This window comes from Sciurus carolinensis, unplaced genomic scaffold (genome assembly GCF_902686445.1).
Source record: "Sciurus carolinensis unplaced genomic scaffold, mSciCar1.2, whole genome shotgun sequence".
Classification (NCBI taxonomy): domain Eukaryota; kingdom Metazoa; phylum Chordata; class Mammalia; order Rodentia; family Sciuridae; genus Sciurus; species Sciurus carolinensis.
Window position 1 is genome coordinate 329,114 of NW_025920216.1, and position 13,716 is coordinate 342,829.

Consider the following 13,716-nt stretch of genomic DNA (forward strand, 5'->3'; position numbering starts at 1 on the left):
AAAGTCTCATGGACAAATGTCTAAGCAAACACACCAGAGGAGCCTGACTCCTGTCCCTGTCCCTCCACTCTGTTTCCTCTCTGTCCCTGAGTAACCGTTTTTAGTATTTTTTTTATTATAGGTCTCAATTTAATTGAATAATTTGGGAGGTAAGTCTAAAGGGTTTTTAATTCTTTTTTTATTTTTGCAGACTGCATTTTGATTCACTGCACACAAGTGGGGTACATCTTTTTGTTTCTATGGTTGTGCACAATGTAGATTCATACCATTTGCATAATCATACATGTACATAGGGTCATGATGTCTGTCTCATTCCACCATTTTTCATACCCTCTGCTCCTTCCTCTCATTTCCCTCTATGTAATCTGAAGTCCCTCCATTCTTCTCTCACCCCACACCCCCACTATTTATCATCATCCACTTATCAGAGAAAAAATTCAGCCTTTGGTTTTTCGAGATTGGCTTATTTCACTTAGCATGATATTCTCCAATTCCATCCATTTATCTGCAAATGCCATAATATTATTATTCTTTATGGCTGAATACTATTCCATTGTGTGTATATATACACATTTCTTTATCCATTTGTCAATTGAAGAGCATCTTGGTTGTTTCCACAATCCAACTATTGTGAATTAAGCTGCTATAAACATTGATGTGGCTGTGTTTTAATTTATCCTTCTGGACTTTCTTAAAAAGTAAGCTACAGCTTTCACTCCCCTTTCCTCACACAAGGGCAGATGGTCTCTTCCTTCCTTTAGCTAGAAGCTGTTCTACCTGCTGAACTGGGCCATTCTCGTCTGTCCTCACAGTGCCATGGAACTCCACCCTGTGCATCTACCGTAGTTCACACAGGTGTCCCCAGCTCCAGCTATTCCAAACTGTTAGGTCCTGGCCTTTAGCCATGAGGAGGGTGGTCTGGGGAAGTCATAGGGCAGAACCCAAGGACCTGTTCATGTTGGAATGTGATTGATCACCACCCCAAATTTGGGGAGCCCTCCTCGTGGAAGCATGGAAGGCTTCACCTCTTTCCTCACCTGTGGGGTGAGGTTTGAGATGGGGATGCTCAAACCTATTTTTCAGAATTGTTGTGTGGCCTGATAGAATGCTTATGAAAATGTGCAGCCAAGAGCCTGAGATGCAATGAACGCCTAGTAAATGGTGATTATAAACATTATAAATCAGATTCTGCTTCTACTGTAACTAAGGTGTCAAGAACCCAGCATCTGGCAGGCCTTTCTCCAGCTGATCCAACTGAATCCTATCCTTAAAACCTCCCAAAGATCTTTGGGGCATTACCAGCCCCACTTTATGGGCATCAACAGCCCATGTTTCAGGTGAGAAAACTGAGGTTCAGAGGGGCAGGAAGGTTCTTTCAGGTTACACAGGTGGCTCAGTTCTTTGAAGGAAGGTTTGCAGCTGGAGCAGTGGCCAGGGGAGGGGCCCACCACGAGACCAGGCGGGAAACCTTAGAAGTGCCCATCTTCACAGCTCTGTGCGGCACTGTGGGGTAAGGACCCTGCCCACCTACCAGGAAGACTGTGCCAAGAGGGAAAAGTAAGGGCCAGTGCTGGCGAGCTCTGCTCACGGCTGGACACCTCCTGACCCTGGGACAGGGCCAATTGGGAGAGGAACCCAACCCTCTGCTTGAGGCTGCAGCCTCAGGAAAGCCAGAAATTCCTTGCTGGACACACACTGGGCTTCAAACAGTCTGCAGAGTGGTTGTCAGGCTCAGAATTTGGGCACCAATGAATTGAAGACAGTGGTCAACCCCCAACTGTAGCTGACAGTGACTGGGGACCACCTACCCACTGGAGTCCCTTAACTTGAAGACAAATCCCTCTGGGCAGTTGTGGTCATGGGTGAAGGCTTTGTAAACCACCAGGAACACGATGTAGGCAAGGAACACTAGGACCAGGCTGATGAGGATGGTGACCTGCAGGAAGACAAGACTGAGGGTCACCCACAGATCGTGCCAGCTGTAGCCCACACGTGTGCAGCAGGCAGGTGGCATGCTAGAAGTGAGGGAAGGGACCTAGCACACTGCTCTGCCTGGGCTTTGTCACTGACTCACAGTGTGCACTCAGGCCTCAGTTTCCTCTTATGCAAAATCATCTTGAGACTCTTCCTTGAACCCACACCAACTAACTTTCCTGTGGGCTGAGTGGCAAGGGGCTAATGATCAGCAGGCACTCCTTTCCAGAGCCTCCAACCTCTGCTGTGACCACCCCATCACTGCTGAATTCCATCTCAGACCAATGCCTCTCTGGCCTCTGCGTGGACACCTAGTGCCTAAAGCACCCCCAAGGCTCTCCTCCCAGCCCACACCTGCTCCACTAAAGTCTTACCCACTGGCAAGCAGTGCCAACCCACTCTGCAGTCATCAGGCCTCAATCCTGATGTGCTCTTTGCCTCTTTCCCACACTGTACTTCCAACCTTCTGGGATCATCCAGAATCCAGCACTTCTTACTACTTCCATCATTTCCAGCCTTGCTCCTAGCTGCTATCTACCAGCAAGCTCGATGAACACCATCAGGATTTATCAGGAGGGAGTAGGTGAATAATTTCAGAGGCAGCTCCAGGTTTACACTGGCCCCATCGCAGCCCCTGTGCAAGGTAGATATTAGGGCTTCTGGTATTCTGGGTGGAATATTTGTGTGTATTATTTTTAAGAGCCTTTGAGTCTGTTAGTCTAGAAATGCTACAGAACTCCTCTCCTGGAGAAAGGGGTCCTCTTGATTTAGAAGGAAAATGAAAGCAGCTTTGGGAACCTTGCTCCTATCTCTCCCCACCCCAAAGCTTGTTTGTGGATGGGAGAGGACAGGAGGCCATGAGGCTCCAAGCAAGCAGAGCTGCTTTTTGGCAACTTTAAGGCTAGATGGGAGAGGTGTGGGAAGGCAGAGGGGAACAGGGAGGAAGGAGGGAGTCAGTCAGAATCCTCTGGGTGGAGACTGGAAGAGAAATCCCCATGCACATGTGTGTAGGTTTCAGACAGAGAGGTGTGCTGTTCAGTGTTAAAGTACAGTTGGAGCAGTGTGCTTCCCACCCCTCCACTCCCCAGTTCCTCTGCTGAAGTGTTGGACAGGAATCAGCTCCAGACAGGGACTGGGGTGGAGACAGCGTAGAGTGAGTTCAAGTGGAGACAAGACCAGACCAGAGCCATGTGGAGCTGAATGGAGCAGTCCATGGAGGCTGAATCTAGCACATCAGATGTCCCCATGTCACTCTTCCACCTTCAGACCTCCCAAAGATGGCACTGGAACAGTACAGGAAAGGGTGTCACCCAGGACCCCTACCTTGCGCACCGATGCTGAGGACCTAGGAACACTGGTCAGTAGACGTTTGTAAAGAAGCTAAAAATGCCCAGATTTTCCAAAAACCAAAAGACAGAAACAGTCCCAATGCCCATCAACTGATGAGTTGATTGTCAGATTGTGGCACATCAACCTCCGTATCCACGGATTCCACATCCATGAATGTCATCAACTATGGGGATCAAAATAACTGGAAAAAGTAAATTGCTTTCTTTCTGAAAATGTATAGATATTTTTCTTGTCGCTATTTCCTAAACAATATAATGTAACAATTATTTACACAGCATTTACTTTGTGCTAGGGATTATGAGGAATCTAGAGAGTTAAAGTACAAAGAAGGATGTAGATAGGTACCATGCAAATACTATACATTTTATATAAGGGAGCTGAGCATCTGAGGATTTGGGCATTTACAGTGGTTCCCAGATCCAGTGACCATGACTCTTGAGGGATGACTGTGTATCTACACAATGGAACATTATTCAGTCACAAAAGAGAACAAAGTACATTACAAATGCAGAGATACCTCAAAACCATATGCTAAATGAAAGAAATCAGATGCAGAGGGTCAGGTCGTATGTGACTCCATTTGTATGAATTATCCAGAATCTATGGAGACAAAAGCAGATCGGTGGCCACCAGGGGCTGTGGGGGCAGAGGAGCAGTGGCTGATGGGCCTGGGGTTTCCTTTTGGTCGTGATGAAATGTTCGGGAGCCAGATAGAGGCGATGTTTGTGCAACATTATGAATGTTCTAAATGCCACCCAATTGTTCACTGTAACGTGATTGATTTCATTTTTGTGACTTCAACCTCAATGTTTTTAAAAATATATGTTCATGGCCTGGCAGCATCCTGGCACCCACAGCTCTGCCCAGGAGTGGGGAGCCATCTTCCTCAGTGATGGCCACAGAGCCACCTGTTAAGGGCTTTAAAATGTGCTAACAGCCCTTGATCTCATGGAGCATGCTGCCTGTGCCCAGCCCAGGGTGCTGCTCCCAACAACAGCAGTAGGCATAGGCACAGCCACGTCTGTGGCATGGGACTCAGACCCCCTGCAGGCAGAGAGGGAGTACAGAAGCACAGCACCCACCTGCCACCTCCAGCAGCCTGAGGAGGGCCCAGGAGTCCCGGGAACACCTCCCACCCCAGTGACCACTTGCAGAGCCCTGGACCTCTCAGCCCAAATGTAAGCAGGTGGCCCCAGGCAGGGCTGGACACTCCCATGGCCACAGCAGGTGGGTGAAGGGGCCCCTCCCGATGGTCCCTGTGTTCACAACCTCCACCCAGGAGGAGCAGGGTCTGATTCACTGAAGTGTCACCAGAGCTTGAAATGTGAGCAGAGAGGCCTTCACCAAATGTTGCTGAAAAAAAGAGACGTGAGGCAGGGAGGGACCAGACCCTCCAGGGTGGTGGTTTCAGCCCCCACTGCACCAGAGGCAGCTGAGGGCCTTTCAAAGCTGACGCCTGGGTAGCTGAAAATGCAAGGAGTCTAGTTTCACAGGTCAGGGCCATGGGCATTGCTGTGAAGTCTCCAGGTGATGACTGTGCGGGGCAGCCAGGGAAGTGCCTCTCCTCTGTGTAGTGCTGGCTGGCCACACATTGTTAGCATCACCCAGGCAGCATTGGAGACAATCCAGGTTCTCTGGTCCCACCCGGACCAATGACATCAGAAACTCTTGGGGGAGGAGTTCAGGCCTCAGGATGTTTTGAAGCCCCAGGTCCCTCCCTAGTGCAGGTGGAGGAGTGCTGTGTAGATGGGGAACAGCTGGCCCTGATGACCAACCTGCACCATTGGTGTGAGTGCTAAGCAGGTGCCAGGACACAGCCCACCCAGTTCCTGGGATTCTACCCAACCAAGACCATCCCACATCAGGTTGGGCCACACATTCCATTGCACCAGGGTGAGGATGCCCAGGGTGGCTCTAGCCAGAGTCTGCCTCCCTGTTCTGAGGTTTGGTAACTACTGTGACATAGGTCTGTCATTCCTGAAGAGACTTGGGAGGCTGGGCAGTGGCAGTGAATCAGTCTCACTACCCCTCAAGACCTCACAGTCTTCAGGTGAGGGAGAGGTAGACAGATGGACACGGGCAGTTGCAGCACATGGGGTGGCACTGTGACCAATGCAGGTCCCAAGTGCTGAGGCCAGACTTGGGCCACAGAGTGGAGTCAGTGACTCAAGGAGACCTGTGAGAGGAGTAAGATGGACACTAGAGCTGGGTCTGAATTCCTGAGAACAGTCTTCCTTGGTTTTCCAAGTGAGGGAGAGGCTGGAATCTTGGCTGACTCCAGGCTGGATTTCCCACAGGCCATGGTGCTGGCGCATCCTACAGAGCTGGCCCTAAGCCAGCCTCAGCCTTTATGGCAGATTTGTGGAATTCAGAGCCACTGGTGCCTGATCCCTGCAGCAAAGCTCCTGTGGGGAGGTTGGGACTTCAGGGTCTGGAGAGAAGCCTGCTTCCCCACAGAGACCTCTGCACATGAAAGCCTGGCTCCACATCAATATTTATTAACTGGGTTTATAAAACCTCATTCCTTGGGGACATTCTAAAGCCCTTAGTCTCACCTCCTGAATTTAACAACCTGGGACGAGCAATAAATAGCTCGTTAGCTTTCCGATGCTAGAGGTGACTGGTCCATCAGACGTTATCCTAGCTACTTGATGCCTCCTCTCTGTTCCCCATCTTCCCACTCACTGGCTCTTCACTCCTGCAGAGTGGGTAAATTACAGGGTCCCAGGCGAGCCAGGCACTGCCCCAAGGAGCTGCACCAGGCAGAGTAGGCATTGGACATACAAGTAACCAAATCATGAGAAAACAAGAACAGAATGGGACCTGGAACAGAGGCTGTGGAGGAGAGGGCAGTCCGAGCAGCAGAGCCAGGCAGAGGTGACCCGGGATGGGACATTCTAGGGCAACCCAAAGACCCTCACAGGAGAGGAGTACAGGGTTCCATAGGACCTGGGAGGAGCAGAATGGCTATGACAGGAGGTGCAGCAGGGGACAGGGGCCAGCCATTGGAAATTTTGCAGGCCCATCCAGCCTCATCCTGCTGGTGAGCCAGCTGGTCCCAGGGCTTTCAGCACAGCCCCACTTTGCCTGGCCCCTGCTGCACCCTCTAGTCTCATGTCGGTCAATCCCTGGCTCACTGCCCTTCTCAGTGCCAGCCCACGCCTGAGTGTCTCTGGCCTGTCTGGTTCTCCTCCTGGTGCGTCTGCTGGAGGGCCAGTGAGAAGGTCTCCTCAGCCTCTCTGCCAGCCTGGCCCCTGCCCCGCCCCTGCCCCGCCCCTTCCCTGGAGCCCAGCTGGCTCAGGCTCATCCTCACCACCGTGTCCCTGAGACCCTCCTGCTGGGAAGGCCTGAGCCTTAAGTGCTAGCAAGTGCCCTCCTTCTCTGTGCTGGGCACAGAAGATCCTGAACTGCAGTGTCAAATTGCAGTAATACACACACACACACACACACACACACACACACACACACAGGGGGTGGGACACAGGCAGATGCAAGTGCAACCTGGTTGAAAACACACTGTGCCTTCTATCCCGTCTCTCAGTCCCGTCCACCAGCAACCATACATGCACTCAAAGGCTCTTCACCTGGAAAGAAGCAGAACTCAGGTTGACAGACTGCACCAGGCAGCCCAGGATTCCTCTTCAAGTTTTGGGGTGAGAGAGAGACTAGAGGAAGATCTTGCAGTGGACTCCGGAGTTGGCGATGCTGGGAGAGACGTTCCGAGATGGAAGTCCACAAGCCACAGCTCCATGGAAGAAGAACAGTGGTCAGGGAGGTGGCCTAGCAGGAGGGAGAAGAGTAGGAGCTGGCTGCCTGGGTTGCTGTCACCAGTGTCACCAGCAGCACAAACACAGGAAGTACCATCGTTACATCCATTTTGCTGATGGGAAAGCCACGGTTCTGAGATATGGAGTGACTTCAAAGGTCCACATTTAGTGAGAGTGAAGTCCAGATGAGCCCGAGGGCCCTGACACTCCTTGTGCCCATACCTGGGCCTCCCCGTGAGCAGGCAGAAAGCCACACCACCTGGGCTGGCCTCCTGCAGCCTCGCCCACCTCCACTTCTCTCCAGCTAGTGACCAATGCTTCTGCCTCTAGAACAACTGACTGAGTCCTACTCACTGGCATCCTCCTGCTCCCTACCCAAGACCATGGCTGCACCCCTGGACACTACAGCCCCCTCTGTCCCTGGCCTCCAGTCGTGGCTTCCAGTCCACTCTGGTCTTTCTAACAGCAATGTGGTCATTCTGCCTTCTGGATGAATAAGCCCCTCACCCACACGATGACAGCAGGTACGCAGGCCCTCTCGGACCTAACCACAGTTTGCCCATGGCCTTGGCCCTCCTCTTCCTGCCCCAGGCACCCACATTTCATGGCTGCTGTTCCCTTGCTGGGAATGCTGTTTCCAGTGCAGCAGATACCTGCCTCCCAGGTCAGACTTCCCCAAATCCTCCCCAAAGCCCTCGGCACTCTCCAGCACCCCCATGTGTGCCCGCTGCCTCTGAGACACCTCCAGGTGTGCCACGACCAGCCCCATTTCTCTTGGCCCCCAGGAGGCAGTGTGGGCAGCGGCGGGGAACAACTCCTGGCAATTCCACTCCCTCCCACTGGCTACGTGTGGGAGGGACTCGGTCCTCTGTCCTGTGCACGGATCTGCCGACGGGCCTCACCACAGCCTGCTGAAGGTGCTGCTAGGGTTTCATTTTGGGGATGAGGAGACTAAGGCCCAGAGAGGTTGCCTCAGTTTCTCAAGGACACATGGCTCACTGAGTGATATGCTCAGGAGTGCCTGCTGTATGCTGCACATGTATTGCCTTCGTGTACCTTCTCAGCCCTCCTCCCTTTAGTGAACTCCTACCCATGCTTCAAAGCCCAATGGCTGCATGCTGTTTCCTCAAAAGGCTTTCCCCTGCCTTTCCCTTCACCAGTTAGCACTGAGTGCCTGTCACAGGCATGTGCCCTGTTGTACATGCCAGTGGGCAGGGCTCATCTCTTCTCTCCATCCTAACCCCAGCTTGTGCCCTGCACAGTGGAACAGAGCCACAGGTGCACACCCACAGACCTTGCATGCCCTTCCTCATTTCTGGCACAAAGCCCCACCTTCCACCAGAACTTCAGATCCTGTCCTAACTGTTCCACAGCTGAGAAGGAGAAGTGACAAGCCCAGCCGGGTCACAGGAGGCCACCTGAGGTCTGGCTTGTCTGACGCTCAGGAATTACTTGTTGCCCCCAAAGTGATCTCCCTGTCTGCCGCCACACACCCCTGGAAAGTAAAAGGTCTCTCTCTGCAGCCTTGGAGAGCTGGACCCCCCCTTCTCTGTGGATTTGGTCAGTAGCTCTAGATGCACACCATCAGGGTTCCAGTCTTGCTTCTGCCTCTCATGAGCTGAGTGTCCTTGGGCAAGATGTTTCTCTCTGAACCTTTGTTGCCTCACCTAATAAATGGGGGTAAAAGAATCTCACCCATGGGATTGAGCCAGATTGGACTCTGGCACTTGGTGCTGAAGGCCTCCATCCTAACCTCGGCCTCATATGGCCTTTGGATAAATGCTTCTGTCCCGTGGTGTCCTGTGCTTGCAATGAAGCCAGATGTTATGCACAATACACATGAGAAATTCATTCAGGGAGGGTACATCACTGCATATGTGGAAACCCAGGAGCTAAAAAATGCTCCAGCTGCCCGGCCAGCCAGGACACTGATCAAGGCCCTCACGATGCAGAAAAGCATGAACTTAGTCAACATTCGGGTTGAGCACAGCCCAGAGCACACAATGACCCATGGGCAGCCCCGTCTAATGAAGAGTGAGAACCCAGCAAACCTCAAGCAATAGGACCTCTCACAAAAGGGAAATTATATTTTGCAGGAAGATGAAAACAGTTCATCTTCTGAACATGGCAACAGGAACTTACAGAGGTAGGATGGGTCTGCCCCCAGCTGTGTTCATGGCTCAGTCCAGAGATCCTGCAAACGGGGCATGACTGGAAAGGATGAAGGGATTGCAGCCTCTGTTACTTCCCCTCAAGTGACACCCTGGCTTTCCCAGCTCTTTCCCTAGTACCAAGTGGTGGATGGAGCAGGGACTTTGAAGCCAATTGTCTATACGGAAGTCATAGGTGGTCACTTAATAGTGTGAAGCTGGGCAAGCTGCCTGCCTTGGGAGTCCTCAGCTTACCTCTCTCCAAAATGGGTTGAAATGGTGACTTCCTCACACTGGCCACAGAAAGGCTGAACAGGGTGTGGAGATTCTAGGACTGGTCCATTATACCTGCCCCCCCATAGGAACAACGATAGCACACGCAGAGGGTATACATACAAGACCCCATGTCCTTGCAACTCTGTGACATGGACACTATCAATGTGCCCATTTTAGAGATGTTGTGCAAGAGGTAGGCAAGAGGAACTATCATATATGAGTGGCATAGTGGTGGTTTTCACTTGGGTCTAACTCAGAAGTCCAGCTTCCCAACCAAATGTCAGCCTGCCTAAAAACCTACCAGCACAATAGAATTCATTTTTATTAAAAGTGTACTGGGGATGGAAGTGTAGCTCAGTGGTAGAGACTAGCATTGATTGTGGGGCTCTGGGTTTGATCACCAGCTCTAAAAAAATACATAAGTAAAACAAACCAGATGTGGTGGTGCGCTCAGGATGCTGAGAGAGGAGGTTCACAAATGGAAGGCCAGCCCTAGCACCTTAACGAGACCTTGACTCAAAATAAAAAGTGAAAAGGTCTGGGATGTAGTTCAGTGCCCCTTGGTTCAATTCTCAATGTGAAAAAATTAAATAAATTAAAATGTATTGTAGCATTATTGTGATGACAGTATTAGAAATCCAAGCTGACACCCGCTGAAATCTCAGCATCCTCAATCCACCATCCACACCTGTCTCTCCTTCCCGTCCACGTGTGGGTCAGTGTAAATCTTGATTTTTTTCTGCTCCATACCATTTTACACCCTCAGGGTCCCTCCAACTTTCTGTGGTTACACAGGACACCCACACATACACATCTGGGCCCCCAAGAACCAAGATTGCCCTCAACGTCACCATCTGTATAATATCCCTAAATAGATTATGCTAATCTATCCCAAACGGTCAGGGGTGCATCCAAGGTTAATAATGCTGAAGGAGAGCTGGTGGTGTGGTGCTGCCATGGTGACGAACACTTCCCATGGCTGCTTGGGTTACAACTGTGCTCCACCAGGGCTGGGTTGGGCTCAGTGATTTTCTTGGCACCAGGACCACTGGGTGTTACACTGTGTCACTGCCACTTAGCACCTGTCCTGTCCAGCTGGCTGAGTCCCTCCAGGACAGGGTCTTTCCTCCCTCTCTGAGCTTCCCCCAGGGCCTGAGGGTAGGATGCTTTAAAGCATCCCCATGTCCACTCCTGTCTCCCTGCCTAATCTGTTCTCCCTGCTGGCCATGGATCTTCCCAAATTACCCTTCTGAACATCTCACAGGAAGCTGAACACCTTTCCCTGGTTTCCTATCTCTTGGCACAAAGGGTCTGTGAATTGACTGGGCCACCTAAGGAATTGGACCAGATGCAGGAACTTGAGCCCTGTGCCTCTGTATTCAGAGGCCCTTGATCTGCCTGACACCCTGAGGTCAGCATACTCCACACACACCCAAGAGGCTTGGATGCAGTCACCTGGCACTGGTGCCTAGGACACCATCCAAAACCCTTTGTCTGGCATCTAAAGAAAGGAGGACAAGGAATTCACCACCCTTGGGTGCCAAATACAGCTGTCTTTCTATATCCATGGGAGATCATCCCCAGGAACCCCTGCAGATATTCCTGTGCATGTGTGCACACACACACACACACACACACACACACACACACAGTCCTTGATCCTGAAAGCACTAGGCCCTCTCCCACTGCCCCATTTTTCCCCACAGAGGACCCCCCAACATGCACACACCAGCCAGCCCAGGCCTGTCCCTGGTGGGTGCAGTTTCTGGCACCCACGGCTGTCAGTCCTCACCATGCTCACATGTCTCCAGATATCATGGCTTCCTGATATACCAGCCTGTCCTCCCAGGTTGTGAGCTTCCCAAGAGAAGGACCTCTGCCCCAGTGACCTCCTGCCCAGCTCTTGGCCTGGAACTGGCACAGAGAGCACACGAATGAGCTGTGAAGGGTGACATTCATTCAATTCCAATGATCCCGGCAGGCAGGCCCCAGAGCAGGGCCAGGTGTGTCCTCTGCCCAGAGGGCCAACAACACAGATTCTGCAAGTGCCTCTCCACACCCCAGCCAGTCCTCAGGTCTGACATGGCCTGTGTTCCTGTCTCCATGGAGATGCAATCCCTGCTGTTCAGATTGCTTGTTTCATTAAGCTACTTTCATTCCCTCAATCTCCTTTCCTTGCAGAAGAGCTGACTAAGAAAAGGAAATAAAGAAAAAAAAAAAAAAGGTCAGGTCAGGTCAGCAAAAATTGGTTTGGAAAATTAGAAATTATCTCCTCCAGATTCCAGGGGATGGCACACTAGCACACAAGCAGGGACTCCCCAGCCAGAAAAATGTATCTGTGTCTTCCTGTAGTTCCTGCAGGGTGGGAAATGGTGCCCACCACCACCACAGACTTGCACCACAGCATCTCCTGCAGTGGCTGCTCCTGGGAGAGAGCATTTCCATCCCCGCCTCAGTTAGAGTCAGAGGGTTCTCTGCCCAACTTCCTATTCCCTGTGCTTCCTTCAAGACCAACACAGACCACCAGGCCTGGGCTGAGTGTGGAGCCTTCCTGCAGGAGAGTGTCCCTAGCAGGCCTGAGTTGCTCCCTCCCTGCAGCATGTGGAAACCTGGGCTTTAGGTGTGATACTGTTCCCAGGACTGGCAGGAAGGCTCCCCGTGCCCGGGCTGGGTGTGCAATGGGGTCTGGGCAGCACGTGTGCCTTCCTTCTGGGCCTCTGGACCTTCAGGAGGTGCTCATCCCCAGTAAGACCCTGGGCACTGGGTCTCTACCAGCACAGCAGGTAGGCAGACCGTCACAACCGTTATCAAGGGGTGGGGGGTTGAGCACTGGGAGGAGACTTGAGGGCTCACTTCTCTCTGGGCTTGGCCACCTGCTCTTTCTCCCTTGGGTGACTTTGCTGCAGGTCCCTTTACTGTAATAAGTCATAGCCAAGCACACAGCTACACGCTGAGGCCCTGGTTCCTCCTGGTGGATCACTGAGCCTGGGGTGGTCTTGGGAATCTCAACACAGTTCCCATCTCCATCTGCTTTCCTGATTTCCCCACTGGAGAAATGGGCCTTGCACTTCAGAGACTGGAAGGAGCTCGACTTTACAAGGGACCCTGTGCCTTAATGACAGTCATCAGGTTCCAGCCCCTCCTGTTTCATTTCTGCCTCCTGAAGCCTGGGACCCACTAACATCTCTTCTTGTTGTTCTTGCCTTGAGGGTCAGGATGAGGATAAGGTTCCATTCTTCCTGCATGAAGAAGCAGGCCACCTGGTGTGGGTCCATCCCTCTCCTTCCACCAACATTGATACCAACATTGGGAAATAAGCACACTTTCTCCTACATGCTACCTTAAGGTTTTTCCTCTGGTCATGGTTAGTGCCCTCTGGGCTACTGCTGTGGTCTGGATAGGGTTTGACTTTGTGTGGTGGAAGCAGGGACATGGGTGTGGAAATGTGGCAGCCAGAAGAAGCCTGAAGAAGTGGACACTGTGTGCAGCGCTAGGTCACCTGGAGGCTCGGCCTTTGAAAGGGAGTTCAGACAGTTCACATGGAACTCTGGTTGGTTCCCATTAGAGAGTGCAGGCCCTTCCCAGCTCTCTGGCTTCCTGTCTCTCCATGGGATCTCCCTCTCCCCCACACATCCATCATGATGGCCACCATGGTGATGTAACAGTCCAGGGTGACCTAGAAGGAGCAGGTGCCATGTCATTGGACTTTCAGTCTCCAAACCATGAACCAAATAAGCCTCTTTTCTTTTTATAAACCTAGCTTTATGTGTTTTGTTATAGCAGTTGAAAATGAACTATAGAGCAGTGTGAGATCCCTCCCTGTAGTGAAGTGGGCCCAACAGGATGAGAAGATGAAGATTGTCTCAGGGCCCCTCCTGAGCCACATACCCTGGCTTTGCTCACAAAAGAAGCTGCCCTCTGGTTTCTCAGCTGCTTACTAGGTGAACAGAGCGGATCTTTGTCTTCCATTTAGAGTCTGTCCTTACATACAGATCTCCTTAGCAGGGTGTCCAAGGAGGAAAGATCCTGGCATGAGAAACCTCCTCCCATCCCTGTGCGTGGACTGATGCCAGTGAGGAAGGGCTGAGCCTGCATCCTACATGACCCAGGCAAGTGCTCACCAACATCGCTTCTACATGGCACCTAGAAGCCACGTGCCCCCTCAAGGCCCAGATGTTCTCAGGTCAGTGGGCCTGTTT

General features: G+C 51.8%; 1 protein-coding gene across 1 annotated transcript in view; it reads right to left on the reverse strand.

Moving 5' to 3' along the window:
• Positions 1-1,804: 1,804 nt before the first annotated feature.
• Positions 1,805-13,716, reverse strand: part of LOC124975139 (TBCC domain-containing protein 1-like) — a 47,822-nt gene continuing 35,910 nt past the window's right edge. The window contains 1 exon segment of the mRNA XM_047538019.1: positions 1,805-1,936. Coding sequence (XP_047393975.1) covers positions 1,805-1,936 — 132 coding nt within the window.